At 48.8% G+C, this 17,363-nt stretch overlaps 1 protein-coding gene across 2 annotated transcripts; it reads left to right on the top strand.

Annotated features, from left to right (window-relative positions):
* Positions 1 to 342: 342 nt before the first annotated feature.
* Positions 343 to 16,919, top strand: SUGP1 (SURP and G-patch domain containing 1). 2 transcript variants are annotated; one of them, XM_080359449.1, is made up of 14 exons: positions 343 to 368; positions 664 to 835; positions 1,396 to 1,499; positions 1,932 to 2,159; positions 3,744 to 3,855; positions 4,346 to 4,449; positions 6,076 to 6,199; positions 7,566 to 8,074; positions 12,511 to 12,617; positions 13,255 to 13,432; positions 13,678 to 13,784; positions 14,586 to 14,731; positions 15,412 to 15,541; positions 16,054 to 16,919. In XM_080359449.1, the coding sequence occupies exons 1-14, from the start codon at positions 344 to 346 to the stop codon at positions 16,078 to 16,080; spliced, it is 2,073 nt and encodes a 690-aa protein (XP_080215575.1). In that variant the 5' UTR covers position 343; the 3' UTR covers positions 16,081 to 16,919. The 2 variants fall into 2 exon arrangements, with proteins under 2 accessions (XP_080215575.1, XP_080215574.1); XM_080359448.1 differs by having other exon boundaries at positions 3,732 to 3,855.
* The last annotated feature ends 444 nt before the right edge of the window (positions 16,920 to 17,363 follow it).

The raw sequence follows: 17,363 nt of genomic DNA, 5'->3' as shown, positions 1-17,363 counted from the left end.
GCGGGGGCCGACGGGATATGGAGTCCGCCCCGGCGCGGGCCGCTGGGAGGCGGCTGAGGCGCTGATGGGAAATGGCGGGACGCGCGCGGCCTCATGGGAGTTGTAGTCCGACCGGTCGCTACAGCCGGGATGTGCCCGGGCGCGGTGGGGAAGGAGCGTGGCGGCTCCAGCGGTCCCCGCAGAGAGCCGGTTGGCCCCTCTGTCCCGCCTCGCTGCGGCGGGAGGCGCGGAAAGGGAGGCGGAATTCTTCACGGGACTACATCTCCCAGAGGCCTTTGCGGCAGCGCCGCCTCGCCCCGCCCGCCCCGCCCGCCGCGGCGCATTGTGGGACGGGAGCTCCAAAATGGACAACCCCAGGGATGCGCCAGGTACGGCTGGTCCCGCCGCTTCCCGGGTCCCTCCCGCTCCCCCCGGCCCCGCCGCCCCTCCCCGGCCCGCCCCGCGTCCTGCGGCCCGGCGGCCGGCTGCCCTACGGGGGTGACGGCGGCGCAGCGGGCCCGGCGGCCTCCCCGGCCTCCCCGGCGCTGCGTGGGCAGCGACCCGCCGGTGGGAGCCGGAGCCGGGGCCGGGGCTGTGCGTGCACCGGGCGGGGTTTGTGGCGCTGTTCCCCGGTGCCTCGGGGAGCCCCCAGCGCTAATTTCCATCCCCCGTTTCCCCCCTCAGGGAAGGTGAGCCGGTGGTTCGGGGTCGCACAGTCGAAGTCAGCCAAGACGAATGTGAATATTCTGCACCAAGAGGAGCTGATAGCGCAGAAAAAAAGAGAAATCGAGGCCCGTCTGGAGCAGCAGGCGAAGCAGAATTACCTGGGCATACAGCAGCTACCTCTGTTTGGAGAGTACGTGTGAATTGGGGTGCTTTTAGGTGGGAGCTTCACTGACAGAAAGCGGGAATGTTTGTTGAACAAAACTGAAGAGTTTTACAAAGCTCTTGTGTTTAGAGGCAAATGCTGAGAAAGCTCAAATTGATAATTTTGTAAGGTTAGAATAGGATACTTGTGCTTTAATTGGTCTAGGCAGTTTTGTCAGACGCTAGAACAGATACCTGGTAACGCAATTATATTTTTAATGGGGTATTATTACACTTTCTGATTCCTGTTTGTTATCTTTTTTTATAATCGTGACTCCTAAGAGTTAACAGAATTCCCCAGTTAAATGCTTACCTGGGGTTCTTGGAAGCAGGGAGTAAAGGAGCCAGGTGCAGAGTGTGGGTAAAGGCTGTTAGCAACAAACTGAATTACTCTTGTGCTTTGGAAATGTGTGTTCTCAACACAAGGTGAGCGAAATGAGTAACCGTTAGCATTTGTCTGGTCTTCTGCTCAAAATAAAAGCACATGGGAGGTGCTGGTGTGGGGGGAAGATGAGGAGTGCCATCACCTGCTTTTCTTTTTCTGTCCAGAGATGACGGTACTGATGGCGAAGCGTGTGTTTCCAACAAGTTTGTTAACGATGGCAGTTTCCTGCAGCAGTTTCTCAAGCTGCAGAAGGAAAAGTCGAGTGCTGGTAGGTCAAATTCTGAGCAACAGGAGGCCCTTCCTTCTCCTGGCGGTACCAGCTTTGTGTGAGCTGCCTCCGCGGGTGTTTGCTGTAGAAACCCTGCTATGAGCTGTGACCGGTGCCAGTAAGTTCTAAAGCAGCAATGACCCATTTAAATTCGGTTTAAAGTCTTTCCTTGAGGTGCGGTAGGGATGTTTGCCCTCTTTCCCTCTATAGGTGCTGTAAAGACAAGCATCTCTCTTCCAGCTTGAATCTTACGTTGTAAAAAAACCATCACAACTTCCACTTTATTATGTAGCTTTTGCCAGTCAGCATCTTAAACTTACGCTGAAAATAACAGCCCGTTGCAGCTGCATTTCTGCCTGAGTTGCTATTAACCTGCTGAAATTAAAACAGTACGGATGCACAGGAATTATTTTCCCCTCGTTCTTTCCTAAGAAACTCCCCCAACTTCTACTAATAACTCGGCAAACGCTTCTGCGCCGCACGTTGGGAAGAAACCGCTGCTGTTTGGGAAGCGGCCCGGGCAGGTCCTGAGCAGCATGTTGCACCAAGCGAAGAACTACTCCCATTCCAAACAGAGCCCGGTCGTTAACCGCCTCAGCGTGTTTCAGTCACCAGATGAAGATGAGGAGGAAGATTATGAGCAGTGGTTGGAAATTAAAGGTAAGTGACGCCTTGTGCTGCGTTGTTTGGTTTGGGGTGCAAGTTCACCCGCCCTATTGATAGGAGATGAGTGTAGGATCAGGATTCTTTCAATGCTTTTCCCCAGTGGAGGGTTGTTTTTTTTATTCTTACGCTGCAAATTGCTATTCTGAGCACAGCTCCTGTGTGCACACTTGTGCGTTATGAAATATAAATGACACCGGTCAATGCTGGTGGATCCAACTCTGGCTTCAGCAGAAAAGCCGAGATCTGAATCCTGTTCGATATGGGGTGAGTCGCTCACCGTAGTTAAACCAGGTCTGGGTTGTGCCTGGGGCGATTTGTTTTCTCTGAGTTATCAAGGTGAGCGCTTGATAAATCTCTCTGGAAGATAATCTGTAGAGATGCAGTATGTTCTGCTCTTCATGGAGCTCGACTATTTGTCAGTCATAAGAACTCTGCTTTTGTACTATTGAAATGTCTTATGCTCAGTGCTGAGTTCTTTAGAAAATAGATTTAGTGCCTGTGTTTAAAATGCAATTTTAAGTGTTTAAACGATAGAAAATGAAAAATCCCTAGTTTGGGAGTGGCGGTGTAGGGGGAAAAATTGTATGTGTTAATAAAGAAGATGATATGTCAGGTATGGAACTATGATCAGGTAAAATTAAAGTGTCATTAGGGAGTCTGAGCTCCATGCCCTGACTGCTTCAAGTGGGGTAGAAAACCAACAAAGAATATTGCAGCACTTAGAGAACCAAGTTTCTGGGGATGACCTGGGCGAGGAAGCCAGAAGGCAGATATGCCTCGTAATCTGAATTTCATGCGTGCATTTTAATCAAGTATAAAATTAGATTTGAGTTGCTAAATAAGTCACACTAAGCTTTGTGTCATAATTTTTTTCATTATATGTTTATTAAACCATGTCTAGCTATTTCTGGTGGGATTTAGACAAGCATAATCTTAGCCCGTCTGAACTTAAGAGGGAAATGTGCTGCAGGAATGGGAGAAATAGCTGCAAAGAGCAAAGACCTTTAAGTTTAAATAAAATATGGCCCCTCTGTTTGCAGATGGTGAGTTCGAACCTCGTCTGGATCAGGGTGGGCAGCTCTGCCCCTGGGTGCAGACCCAAAATATTCTTGTCTAGACAAATGCAAGCGAGGGCCGGGACACGGGCACATGCTGGTGGGGAGAACGAAATGCTCCGGCGCCACAATCCGGGTGCTGCAATCTGTAACGTTTAGTGAGCAATGTGGTTGTGAAACCCAAATTCCTGTTTTTCCCCATCATGGGTTTTGTATGGAGTAGAATTCTCAGAAGCAAATGGAAGGTGCACCCTAAACTGTAGTGATCCAAACCTTCAGCTTGTCCTTGGGGGGAAAAATCGAGATAAAACATTAATTTCCTGCAAGGGGAGTGCAGAGGCTGAACTGAGGGTTGTGATTTGTACAGCTGTGTCCGACCAGATCCCCCATTTCATCCTTTCTCTTCCCATTCCCCTTCTACTTTTGTCTGCCACCGTGATTCTTAGAAGTAATGTGCCTGTTGCCTGTTTGGTGTGTGAGTTGAACCCCAGTACTGACAGCCTGCTTAAAGTTTTACCCCCAGAGGATGCGGAGACCCGGCAGGTGGTGGAAAAGCTGGCTAGGTTCGTGGCGGAAGGGGGACCCGAGTTAGAGAAGGTCGCTATGGAAGACTACAAGGATAACCCTGCTTTTTCGTAAGTGCGGTCATAATTCTTGTCCTCCAAAGCCGGTGTCTCTTTGTAGGAGAAAACCATCAGATTTGTGTCTATCGGTTTTGGTTTCGTTATTGTTTGAGCTTTGTTGTGAGTTGTTGGTCTCTAGTTGGGGATTCTGAGGTGGGAGATGCAGCCTGGGAGATCTGGCTGCCTGTTCAACTTCTGGTCTGGATTTTGGGACTGGTTCCGCCTCCTCTGCCATGGACAGAGGATTCCCTCCCATATCACAAGGAACTCATTTATTTCCCTTCAACTGACACCAAAAACCCGCATGCATGTCCTTAGATTAAATCTCTGTGTGTTTATACACGCTGAGGGCTTTGTAATCCACATTTTAAGTGCATTCTGAATAATCTGTCTGGTTTATATTTTTTTGTTTTGCGCTGTTTCTATCCCAAAGTATCAGTGTTTGTGTATGGTTGTTGCTGATGCGTATCTTTTGCCCTTTTTCCCTCCATCTCCACCCTAGGTTTTTGCATGATAAGAACAGCAGAGAATTCCTTTACTACAGAAAGAAAGTGGCAGAGATAAGGAAAGAGAATCAGAGTTCTCAGGCATCCTCTACTCAGAAAGGTAATTAAGACTGAGATCTGGAGAATATGAATTGCCTAAATTAGATTTGGTTTCTTCACTGTCTATAACAGCTTGTTAGGCCTGTTCTGGATGCAGCTGGAATGGGTATTTGGCTGTTAATCTGGTGGCTGTAAATAACATTTCAAAATGGAAGGAGATGGTGATCAAACATCACCATGATGGCATCAAACTCTTGTGCCAAAATGCTTCCCAAGCCCACAGCGAGCTGTACCCTGAACGGCTCTTAAAAGAGATTTTCCTTGTGTTTTTCCAAAATCCTTAAAGTGAACTCGAATGATTTTCCATTGTGTATGTTCTGCAAAGTGTTTCAGCCCTGAAAATGCACTGCAAGTTTGTTTTGTTGTCAGTTAAAACGGTTGGGTTTTTTGTTGAACACAATGCCTGTTTCTGCTGCCGTTTCCCTACCTGAAGCTTTTCTTTTCCACTTGGGACGTAAATCCTCGCAAATAAGGGACTGTGTTTTCGGGTGGGAAGACAGCAGAAGTGGGTCGTCTGCCCCTAGACGGGTGTTGTGGGCTGTGGAATCTCGTTAACCGCCTTAAGAGACAGAAATTACCGCGTGGGTGAAGCACAATGTGTGGACCAGGCTCTGTGTCAGAGCCCTGTGGCCCTGGTGCATCCATCAGCCTCCCTGTGTCACCTTCCTTTGCTATGGAAAAGTCTTAATGCAATTTACCCATCATGCTGATGGAGTTAACAGCTCAAACAAATCGTGCTTTAATAAATTGTAGGCTGAAAGAGCTCGTCACCAATATCAGCTGACTGATACAACAGTGTGGAAGCTAAGCAGCGTTATCCATACTTTACAGGTGTGGAATACTGAAGCAAGGAAAGGTTATGACTTGTCCGTGACTTAAAAAAATCATGTCTTCTGCCTCCTGGTCCTGTGCCAGCACGCTGGAGTACTGGCACTGGTACTGTGCAGGTAGCAAATGGCATATAAGGCTGTCGTGGCTAAATAATGTATTTGCCTGGCTCCTTATAAACATCAAGTGTTGAAATATTAATGATCAGAGCCTTGTCTGTGCCTTTGATCTAAAGCCACCTCTTCCAGGTGAGGATTGGGACTGTTCCCCAGAGAATTTCCTCTGTACATCCCTTCCCCCAAAACGCCCAGGAGATGTGTAGTGGCAGTAGCTACAAATGGGATTTTGGTGCGTTATTAATTTGCCACTTTTTCTTGAGGCTTTCCCGTCGCTCCCGGGGGCTTCAGTGGCAAAGTCTTTAACCACAGATAATTGCGAGTGCTGAGGTATAACCCAATGAAAAAGCACCTGGCATGGGGAAGAAACAGTAGAGAGAAACGAGCGTCCCTCTTTGCATACAAAAGCTGGTTTGTCTGTTAATCTGCTCTCATCTCACTCGTGGCCCAGAGGAAGCTGATGTGCGAACGGCCGCTCCTCTGCTTACAAAACTGTTGTACAACCTTATATGATATAGTGATTTTTTTTTTTGTGATATAAACTCTTATGACTGTTTCTGTGTGATATTTCTAAAAATTAAACTCGACCTTTTGCCCTTATTCTGCTCTTGGGGTTCTTAGAACAGATAGGCTTTGACTGTTGCTTGGGTGAGTTGGGCCCAGTACTGACAGCCTGCTTAAAGTTTCACCCCCAGACGACGAAGAGACAAAGAGCTCAGCTGAGGCGCTGGCCAGGTTCATAGCGGACGGGGGTCCCGAGGTGGAAGCGATTGCCATGCACAACAACCGAGAGAACCCCGCTTTCAGGTAAGGCACAAACCTGCTGCGGGCTGGGATGTAGGGGGGCTCTGATGGGTCTTTTGGGGTTTTCTTTCTTAAGGGGAATTAATAGCCAAGCTTGTGCCGAGTCTGAAGTTACAAGGATGGTGCGTTTATATAGCACCGAGACTTTTATATTCTTGAGCGTCATGGTTCAAAGCAAAGCACAGAGAGAGAGGGGGATCGATTTCCTTCGCCCAAAATCAATTTGTGATTTCCAGCCCTCACCTGCTCTCCGTCACAAGGTAGAATTCCAGCCTTTAGACTTCTCCCTATAGCTGCGTTGTGCTGTGGGTCCCCGTCCTCCACTCGCACCACTGCTGTCTAATTAATTTCCCGGGTTGCTCTTTACGCAGCATCCTCAGTAACGTGCAGGTAGCACTCCCGCACCATTAGGTCTCCCTTTCGAATACCTTTTGCAGCCTTTTAGATGTGAATTGTTCTTTTCGGTGCTCACTGACAGCTGTTTAATGCCTCCCTTTGGTCTCATCCGTGTTACGTTTTTCTGCTCTTACAAACAATTCGGTGTGTTCTCTGGAAGTGAAGTGGTGGCTCCACAAGCCTTATTTTGCTGCTGGTATTTTGCTGTTTTATTTGCTGCCTTCTGGGGTGCTCCCCTTGTGTTTTGAAGTACATTAAACATGTGCTAATACCTGAGCTGCTTTGTTATTTACTTTAAAACCCCGCTGTGCTCCCACCTGGACATGGTCGAGTTAAACACTGTCTCCTCTGTTAGGATTTCATCGGGTTTGCCATAGAGTTTTGTTTTATTTAGAGATGCCTTTTTCTGGAAGTGGTAGCAAATACAGTGATGGTTTTTTGGGTATGAGGGAACAGAAGGAGGGAATCAGGGCGTAATTAAGCAAACTGGTAATGTCAATGCTTCTAGTTTGAATAGAGAGCTTGGGAGCAGTTTCTTTAGGCAGCGGTTTGGCCTTCCCAGTGCTGAGACCTGAGTGTTTGTTTTCTTCTGTGAGCTGAACCCTGACGTGTTGTGCAGCCCTTGTGGTTTTGGAAGGCAGGTGAATTCTGGGGGAGGACCTCGCGTTTCTACAAAAGTAACATGATCCTCCTTAGTACCGTGTGTTTATTTGGCACCAAAAATAGCTGTGGTTTGCTCATGAATGGGCAAAATACACTTGCTGATGCCAAACTCCCTTGCAGGAGCACGCGGAGCCCTGCGTTGTGTGCTCGTACACACGGGATGGTGCTGGAGAGCAGGGAAGTGCCTGGGAAGGGGTTTTGCGCAAAAGCATGGCGGGACGGAACAGCCCTGACCAACCTGTGCTGTATCCAACCCCTGCTTGTCACCGGTACAGCTAAACTTTTTCTTTCTTTATTGTTTTCCTTATAGGTTTTTATATGAGCCAAGCAGCAAAGGCTACAAGTATTACCGGCACAAACTGGAGGAGTTCCGCAAGGCCAAAAGCAGCACCGTGTGTGCCCCGGTGCCTGTAGAGCCCAGTCTGAAGAGGAAGACCAGTTCCGAGGCGGCACCGTCACCTCTGTGTTTACCGCCTCTGCCTCTGCCCCTGCCGTCGCCTCTGCCTCTGCCCCTGCCCCTGCCCATTCCCTCCGCTCTGCCCCTGCCCGTCCCCTCGCCCCTGCCCTTGCCCATTCCCTCGCCCCTGCCCCTGCCTGTCCCCTTGCCTGTGCCCTCGCCCCTGCCCTCACCGTCCCCATCGTCCTCTACAACTCCACCCGAGCAGGCAGCTACAACCACAGCTGCCACAACCACCACGGCGGCTGCTCCAGGCACTACTAAAAAGAAGCGGAAGAGCAGGTGGGGACCAGAGGAGGACAAGGTTGAATTACCCCTCCCACAGCTCATCCAACAGCTGGATTCTCCCTCCCCTCTTTCAGGTTAGTGGGTCTGTATATTATGTTGAATAACTTGGGGTTTTTTTCCTGGGGGGTGCGTTCTGCCTTTGCACAGCTAGCCTTGTAAACAGAAAACCCAGTGAGTGTTATCTCTGGTTGTAATCACCTTGGTTGCCAGCCCCCATCTTCCAGCTGGATCCTGCAGCGAACTCTCCCCTGTGTGGAAACTCAGATAAACCACTTTATCTCCCTGACACCAGGGATTGGATCTTATCGTTCTGCAGCTCTCTGTAAAACCCTGCTGTGCTATAGCTCATTACAGCCTCAGCCTCTACACTCTTTAGGGCTATTTCACTTCAGGAAGAGAGTCTGTCAGAAAACAAATATCAAAGGCTGAACTGTGCTTATTCCTCATGGTGGGATAAATCCCTGGGCAGCACTTCCATCTCACTAACCGATCAGAAGGCTAAATGGGAATAGCTGTTCCCCAAGTGCTGGAATTAAAACTTCCAGTTCCAATTTGTACCCATTTCGGTTCATTTGATTACAGTCGAGGTTCACAGTCCTTGTCCTCATGTTCCTGTTACTTCACCTGCCATGTTCACCCTGGGGTGCAGTTCAAGTGAGAAAGGATGTGGAAAGGAGGAAGAGAAGACACAAGATAAGGCAGTCGGTGTTGGCAAACTGAGAATTAATAGTATGAGGCTGGAGTCACAGGAAAAGTGATAAATACCTGTCTCAGTAAGGACCTTTTTCAAAAGCCAGTGGCAGAAGAGATGAAGTGGCACGAGTCGTAGAAAACAAGCTGTCGTTTTCTGAGCTGCAGGATGGGGCCACAGCTGATTCTCAACATATGGTCAGCTCATACAGTTCATGGCTCCAGCAAATCCGTGAGTCTTCTGCTTTGGCTGGGTTTTAGAGGAGATAATTGCTCAGCCATTAATTAATAGCTTTGATTGTTAGGCTTGGCTAAGATGTAGGTTGGCTGTATGTGTCTGTTGGTTCTGCAGAGGTTGGGAAGAAAGGAAGGAAAGACTCTTATCTCCTAATCCAGCACTTCAAATATAGATGTAGAGAAGTTCCTGTGTAATTCTGTCTTTGGCTATCCAGGACAAGATACCAACCTGGATGGCTTATTCCTTTGACCTTGAATTGCTGCTCAGAGTAAGGCAGAAATCAGATGCAAAAGTCCAGATTTGGTACCTCTAGAGTAATATTTTCATTCTTGCAGCCAGTAATGAAGCTTCGATGATGAAGCTGGGCAGGCGCCATCAAAACGAGCGGCAGATTCCATCTGAGCGCCTCCCGCTGCGCTGGGGCGGCTGCGAGGGGCTCCGCGTGCTCATTCCAGCATGTTTCCTGCTGAAACCTCCCCTGGCTCGTTTAGCCTCCCCTTAATGAGACGGGGACGCGCTCCCTGCGTTCACACTCACTTTCTGCAGGGCTGTGTGTCAAGCGGAAGAAAAGGACAGCAAACAATTTACCAGGCATAACAAATCAACCGTTAATGCGCTGTTAATGCTCTGCAGGGGGAAGGATTCCTTTTTTTCTCTTTTTAATCGGTTCAGATGGACTAATCCCTTTGTAGAATTAACATCTTCAACCTGACAGGTGAAGAGATTTCCGAATTATACCCCTGGTCCTGGGGAATGTTCGAGTTGCACGGTATGATTTGCTACCTAAATATCAATGTCTTAGTCTTTTATCCTTAGCAATTGGTTTGGAATTAGTGGAGGAGTGTTCTGGTTCTTTTCCTGTCTACTCTTAGAAATAAATCAGTGTCGTGGAGAGGAGAAAGTGTCGCCCTTTTGGACAGAAACAAAGCTCCTCTTAAATGTATTGATATCGGAGCATTTAACTGTGTATGTACTGCAGGGACTCGCACATCTGAAAAGCTGAACAGAACAGAGATATTGTGATTAGTGAACTCTGTGGACTAATGGGAAATTACAGGCTGTCATTAGAATTTTCTGAAACCTTGAGTTGGATTGGTTTGGAGCTAATTAGTTTTAATTGAGTGGATCGTCAGACTATGAACCAAAAGAACCCAAGCAGGTCTGTATGGGGGTTTCTTCCGCTGTCCTTAAAGGCCATTCGCTTCTCTTGTAACAAGCTGCTCTTCGGGATGTGGGGAAGGGCTGAGCCGGCAGGTGTTCCTCTGCCAATGCTGCAGACAGACTGCACCACTCACCCTGGAGGCAAAGCTGATGTCATTCAAGGGAAAACATGTACTTTTTCCCAGGCTTACTGAACGTGAGACTGAAAAGCAACTCTTCTGCACAGCGTTCGTCTCGTGCTAGCCCGGTGTAAGGAACTTAGAAATCTTACCTATTTTTATGCAAATTTGTTGACTGATCTTATTTAAGAATAGAATCTTCTCCCTTCCGAAGCGCACTTGGGGTGGAGCTTTGCTTTTCCTGTCAACTTCACCCGTATTTTGATACTTTAGGCCAATCCCACAGAAATATCTCCCAGAGCTGAGTTTCCGCAGCGATTTTCAGCAGCTCTCAGCAGAAAGCCAGCAAGGGACCGGCGCAGTCCAGCAAAAACAGATGCAGTTTTAGCGCAAGGAGGAGCGGCGGCAGATGCTTTCTGGGGAGTAAAAGAAGATGCTGCGGTCTCACCTTTCTCCTTTACGGGGGTTATGTATGCTGGCAAGTCCCCAGCTCGCGGGGCCTCTGGAGCCGCTCCTGGCTCTTAGCCTGAGTCTTTATGCAATTCCCAACTAAGCCAAAGAGCTGCCGACCTCTGTGAAGGGCAGAGTCTTCCTCGGTGCTTTCGGAGGAAGGTTTCCCATGCCCCGAGACAGGAGTTGAATCCTCGACCGGGGCTGATGCTCAAGCGCCCCCGTCTCGTGTAACATTTGGGGCCAGATTCTTCTTTACATGAAATAGGTGTAGTATGTTCATTAAAACTTGTTTCCAAATCTCTGTGCTCTCCGAGACAGAAATTAGGCTGTTTATCAGCAATAAATAGGTTTGTTTTTCTATTTGCTCTTATCTTTTACATATCCCAGCAGCAGGCTTCGCTTCTCGCCTCCCTCCTCGTGGCAAACCCCTTGCAGTGTTTTACATAATTCCTGCGGAGTTGACTCCTGGAGCTGCACGGGGGGGTGGATGTGCTGCTTTCTCTTCTCCTCGGGGGGCTGGAGCTGTGGAAACCGCTTCCCAATCCCGCCAGCTCGGCCGGAACACGTGGGCAGGAGCGGAGAGAAGAGCGCGCAGATCAATTGCCCCGAGTGCGGATCAGGGGAAGGGAGATGACAACCCCTGGGGCCTAATTAGCATCCTGTGTAGACATTTGGTGTCATGAACAATGATCCCATTATTATCGGGCTTCATAATTAATAGATAATGAATAATTAATGAAGCATCATTTAACTGTACTCTGGGCTTATGTTCCAGTGGAGGTTTTTGCAGTCATTAGGAAGAAATCCTTTTCCTCGTATTGAAAAATGCAACGCGCTTTCAAGTGCGGTTGTGTGTCTTCTTTTAATCCCTTAAATATTTAACTGTTGGGCGCTTGGCTCTGAGGTGCTTTAGAGGGGAGCTGCCAGCCCTCTTAGATGTATAAGAACCAAGTTTGCAAGGCAATCTCCATTGTAAATCTCTTTTTTGCAGCCCCAGCTGTGTTTCTATTACTCTTCCATGGTGCAGCAATTACAAATAGGCTTCCTTTTCCCCCCCTTCTCTCTTTCGTTTCCCTTGCCCTTTGGACTCAGGGTGCTGTATGGTTGTTTTACATCAGTAGGTACCCTGCCCAGATAATGTTAATATCTCATTTTAGGACTTATCTGATATAACAGCCGAAATCATTCCAAAGGAGGAGCTTCCAAAAGGGGATGTGGTGGGAACAGGAGGATTCATCAATGGGATTGTCGAGCGGGGACTTCAAATGCCCCCTCTTTGAAAGCAGGGGCACTATCGCTGGCAATGCTCTTCTTGAGCCTGGAGATTAGAAACTAAAGTCTCCCTGGGGAGCAGCGACTTCCAAAAGCAGCATAATGCTCGTGCCTTTATTCTAATGTGGTCATTTGCTTTTCATTTGGAATGAAGTTGCTGTTTACATAGTCATCAGCAGCCACTTACGTGCGCAGATTGGCCAATATGCTGACAGGCTCTGATCTGCCTGTGACTCAACTCTGAATAATTAAGTGTCGCTCTTTGCAATGGCTGGGCTACATGAGGAAGCATTATGAGGAGAATTAATCTTAAGGAGGAATGACTTTTAAAGCATTGCCACGCAGCGTGACCCCCAGGGATGGGGAATATCTGCAAATGTGAGCAGAGCTGGTGAGGGATGTGCCATCCCCTGCCTTCCCACCCCTCGTTCCTAAATCCAGCCAGGTGGTTGTTCTGCAGTGAAGTGTCTCAATGCTGGAACCATGAAATGAGCGTGGGGATCCTGAGTGATGGTTTCACTGGTCTCAACAGCTGCCTCAGATTTCTGAAAAGTCTTTTAACGTGTGCTTGTTACAGTTCAGGACCTCAAGGGTCTTGGTTATGACAAAGGGAAACCGGTTGGTTTGGTGGGTGTGACGGAGCTCTCCGAAGCCCAGAAGAAACAGCTGAAGGAGCAGCAGGAGGTAATGCCCTGAAATGATTTCCAGGTTCATTTGTCTACCGGTGTGTTGCGTTGCAGTGTGCCTGGGCGAGGTGGGAAAATGGACGTGGGGGTAGCAAAGAAGCTTTCCCAGCGACCCACAGATAAATCTGTAGGATTTGTGCTGAATGCCTAAAGAACTGTGTGATGCTGCAGTCAGCAGAAATAGCAGAGGCCTTTGGGGAATATGAATTCAACCAGCCAGTTGCTGTCCTACCAAAGTAAAACCCCAAATCTATAAGGTCTGTTGCGTCACATCTGCAGCGGGTTGCGTTTTGCTTCGGCAGTGGGGAGCTGAGCGGCTCCTCGCAAGCTTTGGGGGAATAAGAGCAGAATTGGCTTTTGCTGGGACACGAGGGCGATGTTTGAACTCTGTGGGGACGATCAGGTGGCAGCAGCCCTCAGCACTAATATCCAGGTGCCTCTGTCAGAGGAGCCAGCACGTAATGCTCCTGTTTGATCTGAGGAGCGAGCAGATCAGATCAAGCCGCAGCCCTTTGGGATTTGTCATCAGAACCCGTGTTCTGTGCGGGCTCTGCTGCAGAATTCTGTGTCTGTGTCACGCTGCTGCCTGTGAACGCGTTGTCTTATTGACCGTGCCGTCGCATTTCTTCCCTTAGATGCAGCAGATGTACGATATGATCATGAAGCACAAGCAAGCCATGCAGGAGATGCAGATGATGTGGGAAAAGGCGATCCAGCAGCACCAACACGGCTACGACAGCGACGAGGAGGTGGACAGCGAGCTGGGAACATGGGAGCACCAGCTTCGCCGCATGGAGATGGACAAGACGCGAGGTGCGTGGGGAGCTGCCGTGCAGACGTCTCGCTCTGCGCTCGCACAGAGGTCTCTGGAGGGAGATGTTGAGATCACGGTGTTGGTTTGGGTCACTTGTCACTGGGCCGTGCTGCGGCTTCCCTGCCTGTTGGGCAGAGATAATAACCCTCTGTTGCTGTGAGCTTTATGCTTCACAAACCCGCTGAAATCCAAAGTCAAAGAACGCCGCGTTATTGCCGTTTTCTCTCCTGTGTGTCTTGGGCAGAGTGGGCTGAGCAGCTGACCCAGATGGGCAGAGGAAAACATTTCATCGGAGACTTTCTTCCACCTGACGAGCTGGAGAAATTCATGGAGACGTTCAAGGCATTGAAGGTGAAAATAGCAGAGGCTTGGTGGGGCGGTGGTGATGCCTCCGCCTGCTCCCGTGGCAGCGAGGGAGAGATCTCGGGCCCTTTGTCACAGCGGCTGGCTGCCTTGCAGCCTGGGGGTGCTCTGTGACTTCTGGGGGAAACAAGGGGTTCAGTTTTTTTGCTTTTTGCAGAGAAACAACTGTAGCAAATTAGAAAAGAGACTGTTTGGGCTGTGTTTGGGGGTTGTCTGGAATTATAGACAAGCTTCTCAGGCAACCCACTGGTTGTTCCTGTTTGATGGAAGTGATTGCTGATGTCAAGCAAGGAAAATTTGAATATTTATCCAGACAACTGCAGTAAAGTGAAAACATAAAGCCTACAAAAAGCTTATGCAAAGCACTTCAGTACCTGCCAATTCTTCCCAAACTGTCGGACTTCTTGGTGCCGGCGCATCCCTCATAATGTTTTCATGGAAGCAGCCTGCGGTCTGATGTTCCCTGGAGTTCCTGGCTTGAAGCTGTGTCTGAACCCTGATCCAGAGAGCAACTTTACATTCAGGAGCTGAATGTTTCTCAGTGTAATCTTGCAGTAGCGTTTCCTGCTTCTTGCAGGTTATGTTATAGGCCCGTGCAATGCTTTATCATTTACCCATTTGCTTCTCAGTGGTGTTGCCGAACTAGAATCCCAAGAAATGGTGCTAGTTATTTATTGTTTCCCAGAACCACCCTAACTTGGAGTAGCTGAAGCTGGTTTTCCACTCCTTTTACCCACAAAGATAGGTGTGTATGAAGAATAACCAACGCTGCCTTTTGTGTCTCTGCAGGAAGGACGTGAGCCAGATTATTCTGAATACAAAGAGTTCAAACTGACTGTGGAAAATATCGGTTATCAAATGCTAATGAAGATGGGCTGGAAGGAAGGCGAGGGACTTGGCTCAGATGGACAGGGGATTAAAAACCCCGTGAGCAAGTAAGCAGAGTTCTCCTACTATTGATTTACTCCTTTCCTCTTGGGCTGGTAATTGATGCTCCTGCCCTGGCCGACTGGAAGCAGCTGCAGTGAATGTGGCAGTAATTCATCACTTGAACAGAACATGGAATTCTCACAGCAAAGGAGAGAAATTCGTTCTGATTTCTTTGGGGTTCCCTCCCCCCGAGGTCTGCGCTTGTTGCTTTATCTCACCCAGGAGGTCTGATCCCAGCCAAGAGTATTTTGTTTCCAATCAGAGTCTCCTCGGTGCCTTCTTCTGGGAGGTGCCTTCTCCACAGTTTCTCCTATAAAATAAAGACAACACTTGCCTGCACCTCACCTCTCCCAGGGCATGTGAGGATTAAGTCATGTCTTTAAAGCCATAAATTTATATAAGTATTAAAGACCATGCATTTTGCCTTGGAAGTGGTTGGTGCCTGCTGGCGAGTCCCTGGTGCCCTGGGGATGAAAGGCGATTACCAATATTTGCTGCTGCCAGACCCGTGTTTGGAAACTGTTTCAGTCCAGGTCACACATTGTGTGTGACCGTGCGACTGCCTGGACGTCACTCATTTGTACGGAAATTTTCTGATTTGATCACACTTTGTCTATAATAACACTTGGTGAGCGACTGGTGTCATCTGCTGATTTCGGAGACTTTGTTCCCTCTTTCCAAACAGGGGCACGACCGCGGTGGACGGGGCCGGATTCGGCATCGACCGTCCCGCCGAGCTCACCAAGGAGGATGATGAGTACGAGGCGTTCCGCAAGCGGATGATGCTCGCCTACCGCTTCCGGCCAAACCCCCTGGTAAGGTTGGGAGCGACACCAGCGCAGACACGCTGCCAAATCCGTGGCGGCTTCCGCGCGTATCTCGTCAGGGCAGGAGCGTTTCCAGCGCTGAGCCGAGACAGCAAACCCTGTCGGAGTTCCCCTTTGATTCTCTTCTCGTGCCAAATCAAATTATCACTACCAAAACACCCATGGATGCACAGCTTTCCTTGCTATGATCTTTATTTAATACAAAAGCCCCTGGCTTTCATTTTATCTGGTAGATATGAAGTATAAACTCTGCACACAAAGGATTGTCTGTGAATCCGTGGTGTATTTTGAATAATTGCTTTCCTGGTTGCATTTGCCTGTTACATTCAGCATGCCAGCACACCTAGAAAAAGCTACAGTTGTAACTTTTGATGGGAAACCTCAGGTTTCACTGTCAGAAATGTCACATTTCAGTGGCTTCCTCAGATAATTAAGCTCAGATGCTCATTGTTCTGTGAAGATGGCAATTGTGATTAATTTTCCCTCGTTATTCCCCACAGAACAATCCACGACGACCTTACTACTGAGGATGCTTTCGGGACAACGTATTTTCAAAACAATTGTAATTTTACTGTGAAATGTTATGAAACTGCATTATCATTCTCTTATTTGCTGATGTTGTCAAGCTTGCGGAGGTCGCGGTGCCGTCGCTCACCCAGCGGACCGGCCCGCGAGCCCACTTGGCTGTCGTGACACCCGTGTCGTGACACCCGTGTCGTACCAAGGTCTGGGTGGCGTTTGGGGAGAGCAGAGCAGGTGAGGACGAGATTTCACACCCTGGCCTGCGGACAGCGGAAGGATAACGCCAAAGATACCACTAGGAGTAGTTCAGGGGCTCCGTTCGTGTTTAGCTCAGTGCCATGTCACCAGGAATGCGTTTTTACCAGATCCTCTGGTGCACAGATACGCAGCTTGCGCTGCTTTGGGGAGGGGTTTTGTTCTTTTTCTTTGTAATTTCAACCACAACAAAGGACTATCTCTCACCTGGGGCCATTGTTGAGTCAGGCTCTTGTTCCCTAAAGAACTGGGTCCTGATGCCGTCACAAAGCCAGAAGTTTAGTCCAACCTTCAGCTGACATTGCAAACCCGGTGCCTGGTGAGTTTAGGAGGATGCGCAGATCGGTGCTGGGGGGCGCTGGGCAAGTTCACTTCAGAGGCGACAACCTTGTGGTTTCTTGAACACTAAGTTCCCCCTCAGCTTCCCAGAAAAAACAGACTTGCGGATGTTTCTGTGGAGTCGGGCAGCGAAGAACTGAGCCTTAACCACAGCTGAGCAAAGGGATTGGGATTCTGTTGTTGTAAGAAACCCCTCTACAAATACATATTCATTCAGTCTGTAAATAAAATAAAACTCATTTGTTCCTTAGGTTTAATCACTGATTTTTTGGGGGGAAGAGTCTTATGTGTGTTTTTGTATTCTGTGCGACTGCTCTAGATCTCTTCCCTTCCAAGCATCTTAACAAAAACAAAGGGAGGTGGGTTGATTTGGTTCCTTTTGCATTTGTTTCCCCTCGCTCTGAATACTTGACGTGTGATTCTCTTTTGTTAACTTTTCTTAACACGGAGTCAAGCACTTGGCTTTCAATAAAAACATTTAAACCGGTGCGGTCGGTAGGAATTCATTCAGAGGATGAACCGGGGGGCGCGCGGTCCTGCCCCCCTGGGTGTGCACCCGCTGCAGCGTGTACTGGGGGCTCTTGCGCTTGGGGTGGAATGGTGGAAAATTGGGAAAGATAATAAAACCTGGCAGGTGTTCAGCAGCACCGAGTGGTTGAGGTCGCTGCGACAACTGCAGTTTGTGCTGGTGCTG

The sequence above is a fragment of the Nesoenas mayeri genome, assembly GCF_963082525.1.
Source record: "Nesoenas mayeri genome assembly, chromosome: 25".
Classification (NCBI taxonomy): Eukaryota; Metazoa; Chordata; class Aves; order Columbiformes; family Columbidae; genus Nesoenas; species Nesoenas mayeri.
This window is presented reverse-complemented; position numbering and strand designations above follow the sequence as displayed.

Coding starts and splice junctions, on each gene's coding strand:
- SUGP1 (XM_080359448.1), top strand. CDS start 344: ATGGACAACCCCAGGGATGCGCCAG. Junction 836..1,395: donor CAGCTACCTCTGTTTGGAGA/GTACGTGTGAAT, acceptor TTTTCTGTCCAG/AGATGACGGTACTGATGGCG. Junction 13,433..13,677: donor GGAGATGGACAAGACGCGAG/GTGCGTGGGGAG, acceptor TGTCTTGGGCAG/AGTGGGCTGAGCAGCTGACC.